This window comes from Lethenteron reissneri, chromosome 41 (genome assembly GCF_015708825.2).
Source record: "Lethenteron reissneri isolate LAM-NWPU_2019-01 chromosome 41, ASM1570882v1, whole genome shotgun sequence".
Classification (NCBI taxonomy): domain Eukaryota; kingdom Metazoa; phylum Chordata; class Hyperoartia; order Petromyzontiformes; family Petromyzontidae; genus Lethenteron; species Lethenteron reissneri.
The window spans coordinates 12,579,494-12,600,536 of NC_083819.1; the positions used below are offsets into that span (position 1 = coordinate 12,579,494).

General features: G+C 44.9%; 1 protein-coding gene across 2 annotated transcripts in view; it reads right to left on the minus strand.

The window, feature by feature from the left end:
* INO80 (INO80 complex ATPase subunit) overlaps nt 1-21,043 on the minus strand; it is a 98,512-nt gene that overhangs the window by 57,460 nt on the left and 20,009 nt on the right. For both annotated transcript variants that reach the window (XM_061568707.1, XM_061568708.1), the window contains exons 5-16: nt 20,686-20,753; nt 19,358-19,501; nt 17,908-18,028; nt 16,725-16,930; nt 16,417-16,470; nt 15,339-15,542; nt 13,847-14,036; nt 12,532-12,599; nt 10,132-10,341; nt 9,472-9,552; nt 7,281-7,376; nt 232-291 (exon numbers count right to left, since the gene is read on the minus strand). In XM_061568707.1, the coding sequence (XP_061424691.1) occupies nt 232-291; nt 7,281-7,376; nt 9,472-9,552; nt 10,132-10,341; nt 12,532-12,599; nt 13,847-14,036; nt 15,339-15,542; nt 16,417-16,470; nt 16,725-16,930; nt 17,908-18,028; nt 19,358-19,501; nt 20,686-20,753 (1,502 nt within the window). The remainder of the gene's footprint in view (nt 1-231; nt 292-7,280; nt 7,377-9,471; nt 9,553-10,131; nt 10,342-12,531; nt 12,600-13,846; nt 14,037-15,338; nt 15,543-16,416; nt 16,471-16,724; nt 16,931-17,907; nt 18,029-19,357; nt 19,502-20,685; nt 20,754-21,043) is intronic.

The window sequence follows — 21,043 nt, forward strand, 5'->3', positions numbered from 1 at the left end:
TATGCTATTTTGATGAGCGATAATTTGTGGCCAGGTCGCTTTTGAAAAAAAAGCTATATAATCTCAATAGTTTTTAGTTGAATTTTACCAAATACGTCATGCAGAGATTAGAGTGAGTTTATGATTATCAAGGTTGACACTACGGGCAATTGTTCCCCCTTCACACGTCCTCAACGGGATCAAAGCAAGCAACAGCACAATGCAGAGCTTGAACGGAGGGTGCACCCCTACCTGGCTCCAGAACTTGCGGATCACCTTCCTGTCATGAGGATTTCCCCAGTAAGGCAGCACCTGTCAGACAAAGGGGGATCAATGTGAGCGGTGACAAATCCCACGCAACTACCAGTCGATTAGACAGCTAGTGCGCGTGTTAAGTACCAAACTGTAGTGCAAACGTGAAGCATGTTTATATGCGTACACTTGAGAGTACGAGTGATCATAAATCATGGACAAGTGCCACATTTGTCTATTGTCCAAATTGTTTAAAATTATTTTCTACTGGTCCCATTATTTCAAAGTTTGCTATAATTGTTTAACTTAAAAAAAAATGTATACAGGCATTAGAACTACGTGATAGCCCCTCCACCACCACCCCTCAAAATATCCCACGTGGTAACAGCAGGGACTCAATGGGTAAAATACACACACGTTAACTAATTGGAAAGTGAAAACGGTCACTTGGCTGACCGTGCCAACACTCTAAAAAAATCCATAAAGAAGGTACACCGCTCCATCCCATCGTCTCCACCATTAACTCACCCACCAACAAACTGGCACGATTTCTGTCTGAGACCCTGCTTCCATTCACTGGCAAGATCACGTCAGCTGGACTTAACTCAGCTCACTTGGTTTCTCTAATCAAAGACATCTCACTGTCTCCAGATGATTTGCTTCTCAGTTTCGATGTAGTCTGTCTGTTCACCAAGGTACCTGTGCCTGACACCATTGCCAACTTTGGTGAAGCACTGCCTTACCAATACTAACTACACCTGGAATGGTAGGTACATTCACAAACAAGAGGGTACCCCAATGGGTTCTCCCTTATCGCCAGTGGTAGCGAATGTTTTCATGGAGAAATTTGAGACAGATGCCATCCAGAAATCCACCCTACGTCCTTCCTTGTGGAAGAGATACGTAGATGACACGTTCGTCATCTGGCCACATGGCCAGCCAGCACTAAATCAATTCTTCAACCACATCAATTCCATACACCCAGCCATCAAATTCACCATGTAAGTGAAAAAGGATGGCAAGTTACCATTCCTGAATGTTCTGATCGAGAAGAGACCTGATGGCTCGATGGAACATTCTGTCTACAGGAAAGCCACCTACACGGATGCCTATCTAAAGCCTGACTCCCACCACCATCCAGCCCACCTAGCCAGTGAGCTGGAGCACGTACAACAAACGCAATATCCAGGTTCGTTTCAACACAGTACACGAAATCCGTGGTTTGATGCCATCGGTAAAGAATGTAATTCCTTGACATGCAATATCCTGGTATCTCCAAACTAAGTTGTGGCTGCGGCAGCAGTTACATTGGGGAAACGAAACGACATGTCTCGGATCGTGTTCGCGAACACAAGGCAGGTCTGAAGCACAGTAGGACCAATACCTCTGCCGTTGCTGATCAGTTTTAACGCTGTGGGCACACACGAAATAGATTTTTCCAAGACGAAGGTACTCTGCAAACCCACTGGCTATCATCAGAGATTTGTTCATGAAGCCATCCAGATATATAAACACAGACACAACTTCCGAGAAGATGGGTACAAATTGAGCAATCATTGAAAGGACGTGATTAACCAGGTAAAGTCTTAACCTGCTGTGATGTTTCCATCCTTTCTGCGATTTTAGCTGACTCTGAGTTGCATTATTAGGTTGGATGTCTTTGTATTGACGGGCTGGATGTCCTTCTCGCTCAGTCATCGATGCTGCGACATACTAGGCAAGTCACCGATGCTGCGACATACTAAGCTCATGCATTGACATGCTAATTTCTCACAATACAATAGCCACTTCCACAGCCTTCAGGGAGACTATCTCTAGCCCCGCCCTCTGACCCTAAGGCTGCACCCATCTTAGGCCTATATAAAACCTTGTTTCAGTAGCTTTCTCTCTCACCTAAAGACAGTCGCTTGTGTTGCGATCGAAACGTCGTGATCTATTAATTTTCTATCTACGTGACTTTACCGAAAAAAAATCACAGAGTATAGATTCCTGCAGTCATGAAAGCTTCAAATCAACTCAAAAAGCCCCTTAAGCCAGAATTATGCATAACAGTTACATTACCCAAAACAAAGTACTCATATTTTCACACAATCAGGCAGTAGAAGACCCATCAGGGCCTGCAATTTAGAAAGTTGATTATTACTCTCAAGCTTTGAGAGACTTCAGTTTTCCCATTTACTCCAACAAATTCCTTCCTGCCTTCTTACACTTGTGACCATTTTTGCTATGCTTCAACCTTGACATGGTCAAAGTATTTCCAGCCACTGGCAGGTTTCTATGAAAACTGCAGCTGTTCACTAAGAACCGTAAATAAAGACGTGGGCTACTGAATAAGTGAAAATAAATGAAAAAGGAAAAAAAATCTGCAAGGTCATCAAAAATTATGTGTAGAGATGTTAATTACCTTGCTTTATTTGTAAGACTGCAATGCTTTTGACACTCAAGGTTTGAAGCACTGTTAGAATGTCTAAGTGCAAAGTGGAGGCTGAAAATAACTAAATGCCACCATAATAATTAACATTGCTGTTTAAACTCAGGAAAAAACATTGCTAATGACGCAGGCAAAGGACCTTATTCGGATGAAATACACACGTCTATACATTTGTGTTCACTCATTCATTTCAAGTGTATCTCCTGCAGGGCCACACTGCGAGATGATGACATCCAGGGACAGAGAACGTGCATTTGGATTACCCGGGAGGGTAAAGGGTTGGGTTCAGTGAGCGAGTAAACTTGTAATTAAAAGTACTGGTGGCTTCAAGTGGCAAATATCAAGGGTGCAGCGAGGTATGCTAACCTACATCTGAATGGAACAAAACGTGCAGTTCTGGGCAGTCTCCAGGCGAGTGTTGCACTGCGGTTGCATCTTAACGGAGAGCCCAACCCTGCCCGTAGCTTCCCCTAGCCCCCCACAGCCCAGTAATTGACTCAGGGAGAGCATATCTTCTGTACGACACACATCAAGTGCAGTGAAGGGTGTGTGTGGTTGATTGAGAGAGTCTGTTGCTAAACATAACTGGCAAAAACTATTTAAAGCAACATCTCATGTAAACAACCCTTTTTAAATGATGCAGGAAGCAATGCTTTATTGTACTGAGAACAGGGGTGGTGGAGAAATATTTATCGAAAGCCCAGCAAATAATGGATGACAAGACAAGATGATATCTCTATAATTGTATACTAGTGGGAAGTACCCGGCGTTGCCAGGGCGAAAACTATATTTAAAAACTCCACTTAAAAACATAACATATACATACACAAATACAGAAAAATGTAATGTATGGATAAAGTATTTGTGTATACATTTACCGTGTTTAGGAGAATACAACAGTGTAACAAACAAAAAAAATGTGGTAGTCCCCGCTGGCGACATTTACGACACATCGCAGCAGGTTCTCATTTGAAGCTGATTCGACGTAGGGGAGGCGGCACAGGACGGGTTCAGATAATTGTCACCGGTGTTGGCCGTGAGCGGGAATCGAACTCGGGTCGCCGGGTTCGTGGTGCAGCGCGCTTACCGCTACATCACCGACACACACACATCAACTTAAACACACACATGGACTTAAACACACACAAACATGGACTCTCACACACACATCGACACACACACATACATCATCGACTCACACCCATCGACTTTCACACACACACCCACTCACACATCGACACACACCCACACACACACGGACTCACACACATGGACTCACACACACATCACGCACACACATATAAGCTTGTCTTCAGGTGGAACCGTCACAGCACGATTGCTGTATCAAGTAAGAGAAATTCCAAGAAAACCGTCCTTGTATATATACTGGTTGAGGGTGGGAGGAGCCAAGGTAGGCCCTGGATATTATTATTGTGAGGTTGGTGCGGCTGAAGCACGCTGCTAGGAATGAGCCTTTGTTGTGTAGACAGGGTTGAACTGGGAGGTTCCAAGAGTTGTTAAGGTGCGGCTGCTGTAAAGGTGCGGCTGCTGTAAATGGGACTGAGCCTTTGTTATGTAAAGGTTGGTGCGGCTGAAACCGCTACACATTTACATCAGCCACACCTTAACAACTCTTGGAACTTCTTCTTGGTTCTTTCGGTAAAGTCACGTAGAAGGAAAATAATAAAATAATAAAAATAAAACATAATAAAATAATTCTCACGGCGTTTCGGCCACAACGCAAGCAGCCATCATCAGGTGGAGAACAGGTCTGTCGAGAAGGCAGAGTCTGAAAGAAGAATTATTTTATTTAGTTTTATTTTTATTATTTTCCTTCTACGTGACTTTACCGAAAGAACCAAGAAGATGAATCCCTGCAGTCACGAAAGCTTTAAATCGAAACTCTTGGAACCTCCCAGTTCAACCAGTCTATACAACAAAGGCTCATTCCTAGCAGCGTGCTTCAGCCGCACCAACCTCACAATAATAATATCCAGGGGCCTGCCTTGGCTCCTCCCACCCTCAACCAGTATATATACAAGGACGGTTTTCTTGGAATTTCTCTTACTTGATACAGCAATCGTGCTGTGACGGCTCCACCTGAAGACGGAAGCTTGTGTTGCCTCCGAAACGTCGTGATTTTAATTCTATTTTTACTTTCATTAATTTTAATTTTTTACCTACGTGACTTTACCGAAAAAAATTAAGAATATGAATCCTTGCAGTCGCAAAAGCTTCAAATCTAGAATATTTTTCTATCTACTTGACTTTAGCGGAAGTACCAAGGAATTGGGGAAATGCACGTAGATAAGTAATTAAGAGCGACGACGATGGTGTTCCGCTATTTTTGTACAAAAATCAGCCGCAAGAAAAAGCGGTAAATGAATGAAAGTCAACGAATAATCAATTAACTTATCCTACCTGTGACTATGAGCAGATGTGCACCATCTTCTTGGTTCTTTCGGTAAAGTCACGTAGAAGGGAAATAATAAAATAATAAACATAAAACATTATAAAATGTTCTTTATTATGTTTTATTTTTATTATTTTATTATTTCCCTTCTATGTGACTTTACCGAAAGAACCAAGAAGATGAATCCCTGCAGTAATGAAAGCTTTAAATCGAAAGATGTGTACCAATTAAGCCTAATTAACATAACATCACTGCTCAACCCCCCCCCCACCCCCCCGTAACTGAGGGGGCAAGTGTAAATATGTTAGAATGAAGACGAAATAAGCATTCAGTTTATTAATTTGTTTGTCCCTGTGCAGTAAGTGATGTTACGTGGCTGTTTATGCCTCAAGAGTACAGAAAAAGGCTATTCTTCCCCTCAAACTTGGGTGTTTGTGAGCAGGACAGTGATATTTAGAAATGTACCTACCGTATTTTCCCGCATATAGCACGCACACGCATATAACCCGCAGACGCATATAACCCGCAAAAATAGCGTTTTGTGTAAAACAAATTTCTGATAGCCCGCACCTCCAAATACCCCGCATGCATTCATATCTTTAACGTCGTTACCGCAGCTTCATTCCATCATATTAATATGATGTTTACATTTGTAATACATTCCACTATCAATTGTTAACATTTAAATCATAATGTGCAAAAAGAAAACAAACCGGAAACAGTGAACTTAAAACAGTAAATAAGTAACAAAAGTAAATATCCAATAAATAAGTAACACATAACTGGTAAAAAAGTAAGTACAGTTTTAGCACTGCTAGATTGCTCACAGCGCAGACAATAGCTGCACTACGGTAACGCTGTTCCCTCCCCCACAACCCCCACCTCTCTCTCTGCCCAGCTCTCCCATCGCCGGTAAACAAAGTGCACCCACTTGTCGTTTCATTGATATTTGCCATTTAAAGCCACCAGTACTTTAATTACAAACGTGATAACATGTGCAATTTTAGTGTAAGTGGTTTATTCAGCAGTGCTTTAGTCAAAGGTAAGTGGATAGACTTACCATGAAAAAAATAAACGAGTTATGACATGTCACACGTGTAAAATATTTTTGGGATAGCCCGCACCGCCATATACCCCGCAGGGGTAGTAGTATCTACTATCACTACAGTAGTATCTACTGGCTGTAGTAGTAGCTATAAGAACTCTATAGCAGTGTGTACTGGCTGTAGTAGTAGCTATACTTACTCTATATCAGCGTGTACTGGCGACAGCAGTGTGTAATGGCTGTAGCAGTAGCTATACTAACTCGAGAGCAGTGTGTACTGGCTGTAGCTGTAGCTATACTAACTCTACAGCAGTGTGTACTGGATGTAGTAGTAGCCATACTAACTCTATAGCAGTGTGTACTGGCTGTAGCAGTAGCGATACTAACTTTATAGCAGTGTGGACTGGCTGTAGTAGTAGCTATACTAACTCTATAGTAATTTTTACTGGTTGTAGTAGTAGCTATACTAACTCTATAATAGTACTAACTTCACAGAGTGTAGTGGTGAGGCCTAGTCCTGTGCAGAGACCCGGCCTCGCCGAGATTGCCCAGCCGGTCGAGGTGGCACCTTGGCAGGCTGGGGCTGGGTCGTTACCCCCCCCCCCCCACCATCCCCCCGCCCGCTCTATAGTAGTTATCTACGGACTATTGTAGTAGCATCTACCGACTCTATAGTAGTAACTGTACACATTGGGCTGGGGGGGGAGAAGAGAACGTCACACTGTGAAGAATTTACCTCAGCGTTGTTGTGTGTATTTTTTCTGCATTTTTTACGAGAATGAGAATTCCCCCCTCCCCCCACCGATCGCGTGTGCGCGTTGCTAGGGGCAACCACCGGTCAGCTTTCTCACGCATGCACAGATGCGCGCTTTGGCGCGCGCTTAGCGTAGTGATATAATTAATAGTACTAAATTGTTAATTTAACTACTTTAAAGTTGACGGATGTGAAATACGAATAGCGCTGGCTCACCACTGGGCTTATCGCACGGTATCTGGGTACTTTTTTAAAACAGAAACCCCACGTTTTGTGAGTTAAATCCGTCGAAAGTTGAATCCACAGACACACAGACAGACAAAAAATTACATATATAGGGAAGATGGCTGTCAGTAAAAAGACAAACAGGTTCCGAAAGTTGTTGGCATGGCATGCAAGAGATTACCTTGAACTTGGGTGTAAAGCGCGTAAATTCCTGGTGCCAGTTGTTGAGTGTAGAGGCAGGGGAAATGACCAAGAAAGGGCCCCAGATATTTTCTCTCTGCACACACACAGAAATATCACTTTTAAGTGAGCGAGCCGTTCAGGAAAAAACAAGGCTTTGTACTTATGTTAATCCAGTTTTCGCAAGTGGTCGCTGATTCACTCTGACCCCACACATATGAACCCACCACAGACAGATGGTGGAACATGTTTCGTCCAATATAATCGTCCAACATCTGGCCCTGTTGGAACAATACCGCTGAGATGGCTGCCCTTCCAAAAATTGCACTTGGGACACGGCCTTCTTGGGACATGCGAAATCACCAGCCAGATCTCTCTGCTCTGCCCACTTGAGTGGAAGAAATTACTGCTTCACTAATGAATCGTGGCTTGAGGAACCTTGCATGGTACAATGAACATCACAGTTATCATAACATTCTTATATTTGCCTTCCCATCACCAGACATTTGAAATAACTAAGGGTCACAGCTTGATAGCTTAACTTAGAGTTCCAGGAGAATGAGGATTCCAGCTAGGACCAGTGACCTTGATCTGAATTTCTCAATGATAGGTCCCAGAAATCTACAGCACAGATTGTAGGAAATTTGAAGCTGTTCAAGATCTTGGGGCCATGCTGGTGGCTACAGAGGGGAACAAGTGCGCAAAAGGCAGATTCCCCTATAGCCGTACAGACTTTTGGGGTAAATGCTGTTTATACAAGTACACACAAGAACGAACGCACGGACGTAGTAAAGTTGCCGATCCTCTCAACCTCCAGTCCCCATGCCTCTGCTGTATGGCTCTGCTACTGCTCGTAGCACCACACGTCCATTTATCCCTTCTCTGAAAGTGCTCTGTATACATGTGTAGTGACATTGCTGGATGTCATCAGGTTGTGGGTGTAGTACCAGTCCTAGAGGGGTACGGTGTGCGTTGAATAATAGCGCTGGATGGCACCATGCTGTAAGTGCAGTGCTGACCCTACAGAACATGGTGTGTGGGTGCCGACCGAAGGGATAGGTCGCGTGGGGCCATGGCACTCTGGTTGACCCGGGAGGACACGTGACCGGTTAAGTTGACAAAGGGGCCGCAAGAGGGGGCCGAGGGGGGGGGTCACGTGATTGGAACCCAGGTCCTTCCAGAGCGTTCTGGAAGGTGGACGTGGCCAATGGCAGAGAGGGCCACGCCACAGATAATAAAAGCCGGGTCCCAAGAGGGACCGGGGTTGTTCATCCCGGGAAGAAACCCTTCGTCTAAGATATCTATTCTATGAGTCTTCCAGCACGTGGACCCAGGCAGATACTGTTGGTATTTACACCATTGGAACCTCATTTGCCAGAAGCAAAAATATGATAATTGGTTTTTTACCCTTTTATCTGGCAACATTGGAACCATTGAGGTTCCAATGGTGTAAATTCTTACCCCGAGCTCTCATACTCTGATGGTGCATTGTCTTTGAGTTGTGCGCCTTTTGGTGGCGTCATCTGGTCCAACACCATGTGAGACTAGGCTCTAAGGAAAGCTGTCTCGGGTGTGGACCATACATTATCAGAGTTATGTTGTTTGTTTGCATTACGACTGCAGGTATTGTGGTCTATGCAAACATGACTCCTTGTAAAAAAGGTGTCAGTTTTGTTGCCAGATAAAAGGGTAAAAAAACAATTATCGTATTTTTCCTTCTGGCAAATGAGGTTCCAATGGTGTACTCCTGTAGAGTCACTAGATACTACTCACTCTATTGAATGTAGGGTATTTAGGTATGCATGCCTACGTGGGGGTAAAAATCTTTTTTGAGGGTGGCGGAGGGGTCGACAATTTTCGCAAACCTTTTAGATCAACTATTTACCACAAACTTTCTATAACTTTTTTTGTTGACGGACAAATGGACAAACAAACCGCACGCCGGACTTTCACAATAGCTTAGTATTTGTGTATGTATATGTTATGTTTTTAAGTTTTGAGAAGTTTGTAAAATATTTTTCCCCCGGGCAACGCAGGGTACTTCCCGCTAGACGCAACAACACGAAACTAACTCTGCACTTGATGTTATGCAAAGGTATGTGCGGATAACTGTGTGTGACGTGATGCAAAGGAATGTGCGGGTCGATTCAATGCATAGCGGCCAATGTAGGGAAGTTAACAAGGGACCGCACCTCTGCCAGATGTGCGAGCAGCGCGATGCTCTGCACTGTTTTCCCCAGGCCCATCTCATCAGCCAGGATACCGTTGATGCCCTGCAGGATAAGTGCCACACAGACGCAAGTTAATGGACCGATTTGCAGCACTGATATATTGTACATTGTCACTGCTGGATATTCGATGATTTGATGCCATCGACTTAGTCTTACTATTGGACACCCACTGTCAACAACAAGTGGGGCAACACCGTTGCGAGATGTTAACTACCTCGCCTGGTATACAGGCGGTGTTCGATCCCAAACCCGATGTCTGTATATTTGGAGTTTGCAGTCTCCCCATGCTCGCGTGGATTTTTCTTTGGGTCCTCCGGTTTTTCCCTCCACATTTAGAAACATGCTTTTAGAGTATTTGGCTGCTATCAATTACCACGTGATAAGCCACTTCGTTGGGTTATTATTTGTGACCAACTCGCTTATAAAAAAAGAGCTAAAAATCTCAGTGGGCTTTACCTGATAAAATAAAAACAGTTTTTAGTGTCACACACAAGATCAAATTAATTTAGCAAACCCCTGAGCAATAAGCCTGTGTTCCCATCCCCCTTCATTCGATACCTGACTGCAGCAGGGCAACACAACCGGCGAGGGCAGTCGGAAAAAACTCCCATCCGCTCATACCTGCTCGTAGAGGTTGGCCAGCCAGTTCATGCCCTTGAGCTGGTAGGCCTTGAGCTTGCCGCAGAAGAAGGAGGGCTGGGGAATGTCCTCGCCGGCCAAGATTGAGGGGTTCGCGAGGCTGTAACTCTCCCCGAAGCCGGTGCCCGACGCGTCGGCCGCGCGCAGTGCCGCCAGCCGGCTCTCGCTCGCCTCGTCATCAAAGAGCTGCGTCTGCACAAGCAAAAGCGGGCAGGGGGCAATCATAGGCGTTGTCATTCAGAATCAATTCCTCCTACACAATAAGCAAATCACAAAGCACTCACCATAACTATCACTGAATTCATCATGGGACCTCCTCTGACAGTACCAAAATGAGAATAGGTTTTTTCCCCTTTTTTCTGGCAACAAAAAAACACCTTTTGCAAGGAATCATGTCTGAATTAACCACAATACTTGTGGTCAGAATTCAGAAAAAAAAACTGATAAAATATGCATTGTCTTTGAAACTGATTGGTCCACACCAGACACTTTTTTTGAGCCTCTGGTCTAACACCGTTTGAGACGAGGCTCAAAAGAAAGCTGTCTCTGGTGTGTACCAATCAGTTTCAAAGACAATGCACATATTTCGATTTAAAGCTTTCGTGACTGCAGGGATTCATCTTCTTGGTTCTTTCGGTAAAGTCACGTAGAAGGGAAGTAATAAAATAATAAAAATAAAACATAATAAAACAATTCTCACGACGTTTCGGCCACAACGCAAGCAGCCGTCCTCAGGTGAAAACCAGGTCCGTCGAGGCGACAGAGTCTGAATGAAACAGCACACGAGCTTGGAGCATATATATAAGCTGGGCGCATTGACAAAGGAATTTGCATATCAAAAGGAATTTAGCATATTTATGGGAAATGCAAGAATGTGATTAGTACTGCATATGCATGTGCATTATGCAGGATTAACAGCATCAAAGGGAGCTGCAGTTACTGCTGCTGCTGCAGTTGCTGCTGCTGCTGCAGTTGCTGCTGCTGCTGCAGTTGCTGCTGCTGCTGTTACTGCTGCTGCTGCACTTGCTGCTGCTGCTGCAGTTGCTGCCTTATCCATTTTAATATAACACTATGTATTATTCTACCTACCCTAATGTGTATCACACTGCTATATGTTTACTATACAATTACGACACCATACATTACTCTGCACACTGCACCATGCCAGTGAGTGGGACGCGCGTCCCACTCACTGGCATGGTGCAGTGTGCAGAGTAATGTATGGTGTCGTAATTGTATAGTAAACATATAGCAGTGTGATACACATTAGGGTGGGTAGAATAATACATAGTGTTATATTAAAATGGATAAGGCAGCAACTGCAGCAGCAGCAGCAGCAAGTGCAGCAGCAGCAGTAACAGCAGCAGCAGCAACTGCAGCAGCAGCAGCAACTGCAGCAGCAGCAGAAACTGCAGCAGCAGCAACTGCAGCAGCAGCAGTAACTGCAGCTCCCTTTGATGCTGTTAATCCTGCATAATGCACATGCATATGCAGTACTAATCACATTCCTGCATTTCCCATAAATATGCTAAATTCCTTTTGATATGCAAATTCCTTTGTCAATGCGCCCAGCTTATATATATGCTCCAAGCTCGTGTGCTGTTTCATTCAGACTCTGTCGCCTCGACGGACCTGGTTTTCACCTGAGGACGGCTGCTTGCGTTGTGGCCGAAACGTCGTGAGAATTGTTTTATTATGTTTTATTTTTATTATTTTATTACTTCCCTTCTACGTGACTTTACCGAAAGAACCAAGAAAATGCACATATTATCAGAGTATGTTTTTCATTTGCATTCTGACCACAAGTATTGTGGTTAATGCAAATAAGATTCCTTGCAAAAGGTGTTTTTTTGTTGCAAGAAAAAAGGGTAAAAAACCTATTCTGTCACTGAATTGTTGTTGCTAGGCGCAAGCTCGGTGTTTTAGACCTTTGGGCCTGTGCTCGGAAACTGTGCTAAAAACAATGCCCCACACTTGCATGAAAAGAACACTCACTGAGCAGAATATAAAGCTACACTGCACTAAATTCACCTCGAACAAAGAAGCTCTCAGCCTCCCAAACATACAACTGTCAGTGGACAGGAATGTGCAATTACCCCATTGAAAACAGGTCATGAGGAATTAGTACATTTATTTCAGTCACGTGGAAATTGTAATTTGTAAAATTATGCATAAGCATCTAAATAAGGGAACAGTTGTTATGTTCTGGTTATAGTTTTCCACCTTAACATTACCCTTTCGTTGATATTCATACTTCATAAACACAACATATGGAGACTGAATGTTTTCTGCAGATGCTAGGCAGGTCATAGGAGGCATATTCAAAAAGCTTTTGGCTTTTCGAATACGTGCTCTGCATCGCGGTGCTTTGTGAATCCTTACCCTGGCCTGATGGGCCTGGAAAGCTTCTTCAGCATTGCGTAGAGCCCGAGCCTTGTAGAATTCGCTGTCTGTGACGACAATCGTAGGACATCAAGCGGCAGCCAGATGCACCATCAATACAAACATTTGCCCGGACATCCGAGCAGCCAAGTGGTCTGCGCACCCCTCCACCGACAGTTCAAAGTACACGTTACAGAATGTGGGGAAGAGTTAAAACATAATAACTACATGCAAACACAAAATCCCCTTGTGACTACAGTTGCTTAAACAGCCTGAACAGAACGTGTAGAAGACATATGAGCAATCTTGAGAGTCAGAAGAACAATGGCAGAGGAGATGGAAGAATTGAAAAGGGCTGATACTCTGTAGGACGCTGCGGTGGGAATACTGTGGTTATGAATGGAGTAGGCAAAGGATTAATGTTTGTATGTAGAACTTCTTTCGCCCTCTACGTAGCCAACCATGCTAATCGGAGAATCAAGGATGGAAGAAGATATTTATTAAGTTACAGATAATGGCAGAGATGTGCGGTTGACTTGATGTGGAGGATGTCGAGTGAAGATGGCAAGTGACAAGGGAGAGGGTCACGAAACAGGAGGAACAAAGAAAGCAGGAAAGTTGATCATGCCTGCTGATCAAGATGTCACAATGGCCAAAGCCGTTGATGCCACCCGCTAATCGGTAGGGCAGTTTGGGCGACTGGGCTTTGGGGGCGTAGGGAAGACGTTTATGGAGCTGAAGAGAAGTGTTGGGTTTCCGGCACCATTCGTGCTCCTGCAAGGGCAGCCTGATATAATTTCAAGTGTTTCTGCCTTGACGTGGTGATGAATTTTGAAACGGGACTTTGATAGCTTTCCGGCCTGCGACTTTTAACTTCGCAGATGGAAGGGGTGAACCAGGGGGCAGACAGACCGGCCTCGGGATTTTTGGCTGGCCATCGAACAAAGACGGTCACGGCATCGCACGCTTTCAAATGCGCTTCTGCGGCCATCTGGAATGCTCTTCCATCCGATATTAGGAAGCCACTGGAGCTAATCAGTTTAAAATCTAGATTGATAACTAATTTCTTTAGAACTGCTTTTTGTGTTCAGTTTCTTGCCCTTCTTCGCACTGCTGGTTAACACGGTTGGCAACGTAAAGTGCGAAAGAAGTTCAACATACGTACATAGAGCATGAGTAGGAGGTTGGGGTAGTGGATATCCCTGGTGGGAGAGAACAGTTACGGGTGCCGCAGGTAAGCGATGGGCATTGGTGTGCTGGGATCTGTAGGGTTGGTCGACGTTGTGCATTAACCGTTGCACATTGCCATCCTCACCATAATCGTCGCGCGCGGGGTCCAGCGTGACGCCCCCTGGCAGCTGGATAGGCCTGCTGGGCGTCGAGTCCTCCAGCTTCCTCAGGATCTCGTCCTGCTCCATGTCCATCGCCGTCTTCCCGCCAACGAAGTGCGCGTACAGCTCCGTCTGCGTTATCAGGAAGTTTAGCTTCCGCTGCTGGCGCTTGGCCTGCGGGATGGGAGTGGGAGGGGAGCGGGACAGGAAGGACGGGAGCGGGACGGGAGCGGGTTGCGCATTATGGCCGTGTGCGATGGCAGCGGCCATGGTGCAACTAATGCCTTCTCTCAAATGCAATCCTTGTATTTAGCTACTTTTCAACAGAATACGTTAAGATTGTTCATTATCCAGCAGGTTCGGAGGAGGAAGGCGGTGCTGGATTTTCAAAACGCAGGATAATCACATCATTATTTAAAATGACTTAACTTTGCACATTGTTTCGATTTAAAGTTTTCGTGACTGCAGGGATTCATCTTCTTGGTTCTTTCGGTAAAGTCACGTAGAATTGAAATAATAAAAATAAAACATAATAAAATAATTCTCACGACGTTTCAGCCACAACGCACATTGTTGTATGATATTATGATTTTAGTTGTTGTTACATGCTTCATGGTGTTTTACATGTGTTTGTGAAATTGACATGAATTAACCTAGAGATAAAATGCCTTTTCCCACTTAATAAGTTACTGTATTTACTGGAAAGTACTTACCTCTCCGATCTCGAAAACTCTGCATGGGGCGATGTATATACATGCAGTATTTTCATTGTTTAAGTTGTATGTAAGGTAATACGTACTGTATATAATATTTGACAACAAAATAAAGCCGAGCTACTTTTTTGGTCATGCACACGGTGCCGGTCGCCGGATTGGTTACAGCCTTTGGAGCGATTTTGCCGGTTCAGCCCGGGACCACCGGATAATGTTGGAAGCCACAATAGCGTGTCGGATAACTGATGATCAACTGTACGTCAAATGTAAGTCTGGCCTCCGTCTTCGGAGGTAATTGTATTACAACAACCGAGTCATGGGTTTTCGTTAAATTCCCTGCTACACTGCATAACAATTAAATAATACATGCCTGTAGAAGATTTTCCCAGTGGGATACTCAACTCTGTACGGCATCTACCATTAAGGAAGTCGCTTACACACATCTCATTGACAAAGGTGCTGTGTTCAGGGATGGAAAATATTGATCATGTAGCATGAAAATCAAAACTAAACATTTTTATCCCTAACAATGAATTATATCATCACAATATACTGTTAAAGCAGGCAAACACTTCAGATCATGGCCATTATTTATCATGTGCTGCCCTCTCAAGAGCGTAGGCATTAGCTTTTGATGCATCGTTTCAAATTGAGTCATCCTATGAAGAGGACTCGTCCCTTGGCCATAGGAATGTGTAATTCCCACCACTGGTGTTAACAGGAGACAAGTGCTGCCACGTTGTTCATTAGAGCAGGAAGTCACCTCTCTCATCTCCTCGTCCAGCTTGCGCTGCTCCAGCGCCTCCTTGTGGGCGCGCCGTCGGTGCTCCTTCTCCACCTTCTCGTAGCGCTTCCAGTAGAGCAGCATCTCCTTGGTGAGGCGGCGCGCTCGCGGTAGCGTCTCCTTGCAGTTCTTCTGTGTCTGGATGGCAGCTCGCCGCACCTCACGCATGCACTGGTGCGCCAACTGCTCGCGCCCACCACACGCAGACATCAGCCGTCGTCCCACAACACCCCCCCAATGAGAAGTGGTGCCGCAAAAGCGGGCGTTAGCCGCTCGTTGCACTGGTTCGCCGTTCGAATCCGGCGGGCCGCCCCTGATTAAACGAAAGGCCCACTGAGCTACGTAGATCTTTTTTTTAAAGCGATCTGACCACAAATAAGAGCTCAAAGAAGTGGCTTATCACATGGAATTTTATAGCAGCTAAATACTCTACACGCACATTTCTAAATGCATGCCGCTGCTGGTTAGTACTGCAGTGCCCGTGTATTAACCGTAAAACACTACACACCATCTGCTTCAGTGTGGACGTTAAAAAGTCCCGTGACATCATTAAAAAAGGAGGCCATTGCATGCCGACGTCATGCTGCAAATTTGCCAAATTTGAAAATTACCTGCAAATGACTGAACTCGTGACAGCCTCCCGATAGAAAAATAGCACGAATATCAAACATACCCAATTATAATTAAATATTTTCAGTCCGGGCAGGGTAGCGACAACTTTTGCAGTTTTGGTGAGAAAAATGTAAAACATTGTAGGCTGGTGTCATGATACCAAATTCAGATTACTCAAGATATGTATACATCCGCTGAAACAGGAAAAATGTACTCTAAGCACCGGGCTTAGTCAATCGCACGGGTACTGTAGATATGCAATTACCAAGCAAAGAGACTTCAGATTTAATAAATAAAAAACACATTAAATTGCACCACTATGAATCCAGGCAATAATGGAAGTGATACAACTTAATATGCTTTAAGTGCAGAGCTCTGCCATTGGCATGGCAATGCGGAAAAAGGTCACGGCTTCCTAAACGAGACGGCGACGATCCCGACCCACCTTTTTGGCATTGGTGAGAATGTTGTTATGGGCTGACGACTTTTGTTTTGCGGCCTGCAGAAGAAAAGAAAAAACCCAAACAGGACACTTCAATCAATCCACAGCGCATTCACAAAACAGCTTTGACAAACTGTATTCGTGATTATTCATATTTGATGAGCTCTTGTTAAATCTAAAACGTGGACGAATCTGACACCGGCAATCACATGCAACACGGAGCACAGGTCCAGCGCATCACAACGAGCCAGCTGGAGCCGGAGCCCCTGGGTGCACCGCTGCCACTGCCGCCACCACCGCCGTTCTCTCACTTTGGGAATATCTTTCTTGGCGACGGTGAGCCACGCGCGGCGCCGCCGCTGGCCCAGCTGCTCCAGAGTGAGGTGCTTGCGGCGCGACGATGTCGTCGCTGTGCCCTCCTGGGAGAAGCGTGCCACCGGCCGCCCATCCCACGGCGCCGGGGAGCCGCGCTGCTGCTGCTCCTCGCGGCGCCGCTTTCTCATTTTCTTCTTCATGGCTACGGGGGGCACAGAAGCCGCGCGTGGTGGGGGTGCGGGTGGCAGTGTTTTTAGAATGTGCGTGAATGCACTGAAATTTTCTAACCGTACGTAACCAACCATACGAATTGGAGGTGCGAAGAAGAATTCCACCAACACGATAGGAGAGTAAACCATAATATTATAACCATGCTGACGTTAGGAAAAAACGCCACTTTTTTCAAATTTTCCTGCTGTGGATTTCACACCTGATGATGATTGCTTGTGTTGCAGTCGAAACGTCGTGAGAATTTTAATTGCTTTATATTATTATTATTTTATTATTTCCCTTCTACGTAACTTTACCGAAAAAACCAAGAATATATAACCATCCTGGTACATTGGAACCTCCCATGTTAGGGCCCTCCTGTTTACAAGCAGGAGGTTGGGAGTTAAATCCCGACCATACCGCTGGTATATTTGAAGTTTTTCCATTCACGTTTAGAAATATGCATTTAAATAATTTACATTATTTTGCTGCTATAAGTTTCCACATGATAAGCTGCTTCATTGAGCTATCATTTGTGACCAGGTCGCTTCAAAAAAAGAGGCTAATAGCTCAGTGGGTTTACCTGGTAAGATGAAAAATTGTTTAGTTTTATTTGTATATTTTAAGTGATTTGTTTACCTTTTCCTATAATTTGCACTCCTATCGTGTCTTTGTATTGTTTGTTATTGTAAGGTTCTGACCTGCCCCTACTGGACATCTGTGAAAAACAGCTTAATAGCTCATCGGATTCCTCCAGGATAAATATTCTGATCATGATACTGAATGTAGCATTCGTCGTGTCTCAGGTAAAAGTGGAATAGAACCACATATTACACACTTTCACAAAAACAACTGCCTAACACACTTCAGCAGGACTCATCCGAAGGAGCCTCACAGACTTTGCAAACCGCCCTGGGTAAAAAAACGTATTATAATCATTGTGAGAGCAGACATACAAAGGCGAGGCACCTTTGAGCTTGCGCTCCTCCTTGGGGCGCTTTCGCTTGGGCCCCGAGGAGTGGCGGTGCGCCTCGTGGTAGCGGTCCAGCGAAGACAGCAGCCCCGCGCTGTAGAACTGGTACTGTTGCAGCTGCACACGGCACACATGGGCGTCACAGCAAGCGTCAACCGCACAGCCGCGGCACCGCCCATCTCGCAAATACCACTCGTCGGCCTTCCACTGCACGTCTCGGACAGGGCCGGATTAAGGTTCTTGTAGGCCCTAGGCACTTCTGAATTTGCAGAGCCACGCAGGCCGGCTGCCTTCATCTCCCCAGCGCTGCTGGTTGCACACCACGCCAGGTTGCCGCAGCATTTCCCAATAACTGAAACAATTTAAACGAGGCTCCCTCTAGTGGGGAACGCCAATGCAGCTCCCAATCAGATCGCATAGGTCACTCAAGCGTTCTTCGTTTGAAAAACAGTGGCAGACTGATTTTGAGTGGGATCTGGAGACAAATGTGTGATGCGATCGTATAGGATTATGGTGTGGCATGATGGTGTAATGGGCCACGACGGGCCAGTGAGCCATTGCCGAAGATTCATTGGCAGCCTGCAGACCAAGTTTAATGCTTATTTTGCGAAACCAGGTGAGCACTCCAGAGATCAGGATAAGTCTCATTTGCAAGTGGGGCATTTGTAAGCCTGTAAGGGGGTGATGATTTCTATGTATACAGTAGTGTCCCTTGGTTAACGTTTTTTATCTGTTTCACGAAAACTACTGTTAACTGAAATAACTGTTAATCCAATATAGGAATTAATTACATGAGTTTACAAGACAGCAATTTCCACTGCCAAAACAGAAAACGTAATGTAAACAAAGCCAATGGAGGGTTATACGATCATAAATGGGCATCGCTGATTGTCTGAGGGCAAAACTGGCACCCGCATGCATAATGGCAACATACCGTTAATCTAAATTTTTACGTTAGTCGAAACCAAGGGGTCCTATGGGAGGCGAAATGTTAATCGAAAAACCATTAACTGATGTCACTGTTAACCGAGGGACAACTCTAATCCCTATTCAGTAATTTGCAGACATTTTTACTTTGAAAAATTTGAAGCAATCACTATTAAGCAAACACACTTTTCAACAAAGTCTGCTTTTATTGGCTAAATAAAACACTCAGTCTATGCCATTGCCTACCAAGTTGCCATAGGCGATTATGGTTACTGCGTTGCTGGTGACAGTTGCCGGCAACAATATTCCTAAAATGTCCCTATTTTATCTCGGCCTTAAGTCAGCACCCACGCCAATGTGCCAGTTTGCTGAGTCAACGCTCCAGTGCCACTGCAGCCCAATCAAAAGCGAGGTGTGCTGCCAGTACAGGTGACTCGGTAAGTCTGGGGCTCCCCCTGTGGGTTGCAGCGGCGGTGTCCACACGGCTGCTGCTGCTTAGGCACGTGGCGTGCAGCGTACCTCCTTGTGCGAGCGGAAGCGGCTCTGGTGGAGCTTCCTGAACTTGTGGAGGCGCAGCATGTCGTGCAGCTCCTCCTGCGTGAGGGAGAAGGCGGCCTCCTCCCCGTCGTTCTCCGACTCAGAGGAGTCGCTCAGGAGAATACTCTGAGGGCACGCGCCGTGCACACCACAGCCGGGGCATCGTCACAAACCGCTTTTTATTGGAGGAGGAAACTATCAGCCGAAAATCACACAATTTAAAACGTATCCTGAAAAGCACCCTAAGTACATGCTCAACAGGAGCAGGTATGCCACGTGACATGGTAGCGCTGATTTTTAGTACTGAGGACCCATTATAAGGTATGTATTTGCCATGTTTCTTAAAAATACAAACGTTTCAACGTTCGTTATTTCTGCTTGTTCAGCTGGTGGCAATCAGGCTGCTGTTCATGAGTCATTGCCTATAAACAATTGGCAGTTCACGAGCATTGCTTTAAGCATGCTCGACTCTGCTGATGAGACACTGAATGTCAAATTAAGTCCAGCGTTTGCTTGTATTAAACCAACGCTGCCGAAAATACACTACGAGCAGGCTGTGTGGCCGATATGATGTGCAAATAATACTTTAACTTTCATGTGGATAGACAGATATGAGGTGGTGTAGTGTCAGCTTGAGTATAATGTTAATTACCACTGTAAATGGTCTCTCGGTAGGGGCATTCCAGGTGCTAGTTACTTGCCATGAATGCAATGCACCACAAGAATTTCATGGACGCATTTGTATTCCTGAGCATTGTTACACACCACACACAAATGCCTTGTTGTCGACCAAAATTGTAAATATTGAACAAGAAATAAGTTTCACTTCCAAGCCAAAAGCCAAAGATTCAGCTCTATGTAATATACCAGTGCTGCATTTATCTACATGTACCATTAAAAGTGAGATCCTGCTTCAACAAGTATTGAGGCGGTGCTCATCACCTGTTACAGCCCCAGCCAGTGGTGGTAATTCCACATTCTTATGGTGGGGGCGAGTCTCTAAATAAGATAACCGCGGTTTAATTTTCCATAAAGTGGTCGTCATTTAGTGACTTCAGAGGAATGGATAAGCTGTAGTCGACCTCTGACCAGGATTTGAACTTGCAACCTTCTGATTGCAAGCCGCACTTTCTAATGCTGAGCCACATGGCTAGTTGTACAATATTACATTCAATACTTTTTTAAAATAAATATATAATATACCACAAGGCAGTATAAACACCGTAGATTCTGTTTTGAATTCCCCCGAGTAATTAATTAATTTGTTTTAGGAACATAACCATGACCAATGAGGGTCTGGTAAAAAATACCTTCATCCATTTCCGACTTTTCTTCAGCTTACTGAAGTTGTACAATTGCGCCTTCTCAGCCTTCAGTTCTGTCAAGAGAAACACATTCCGCTGTAGCAAGCCAGAGAAATCCTTGCGATGACAAGCACGAGCTGGTTTAGGCCACAACCCCTGCATCTATTCCTTAGGCTTCTCAAATTTACTGGCTTCCAGTTTAACGCTTCCTGTACAAATTCGCTGTCCTGTTACAAAGCGCACAAATTTAGGGTGAACCGGCAAATGCAACTCCCAGTCTCATCGCGAGTCCCATCTCGCAACTTCTAATTGACAACCTCGGAGTCTCTCTCGAAGCAGACATGGAAAATATCGATTCTCTGAT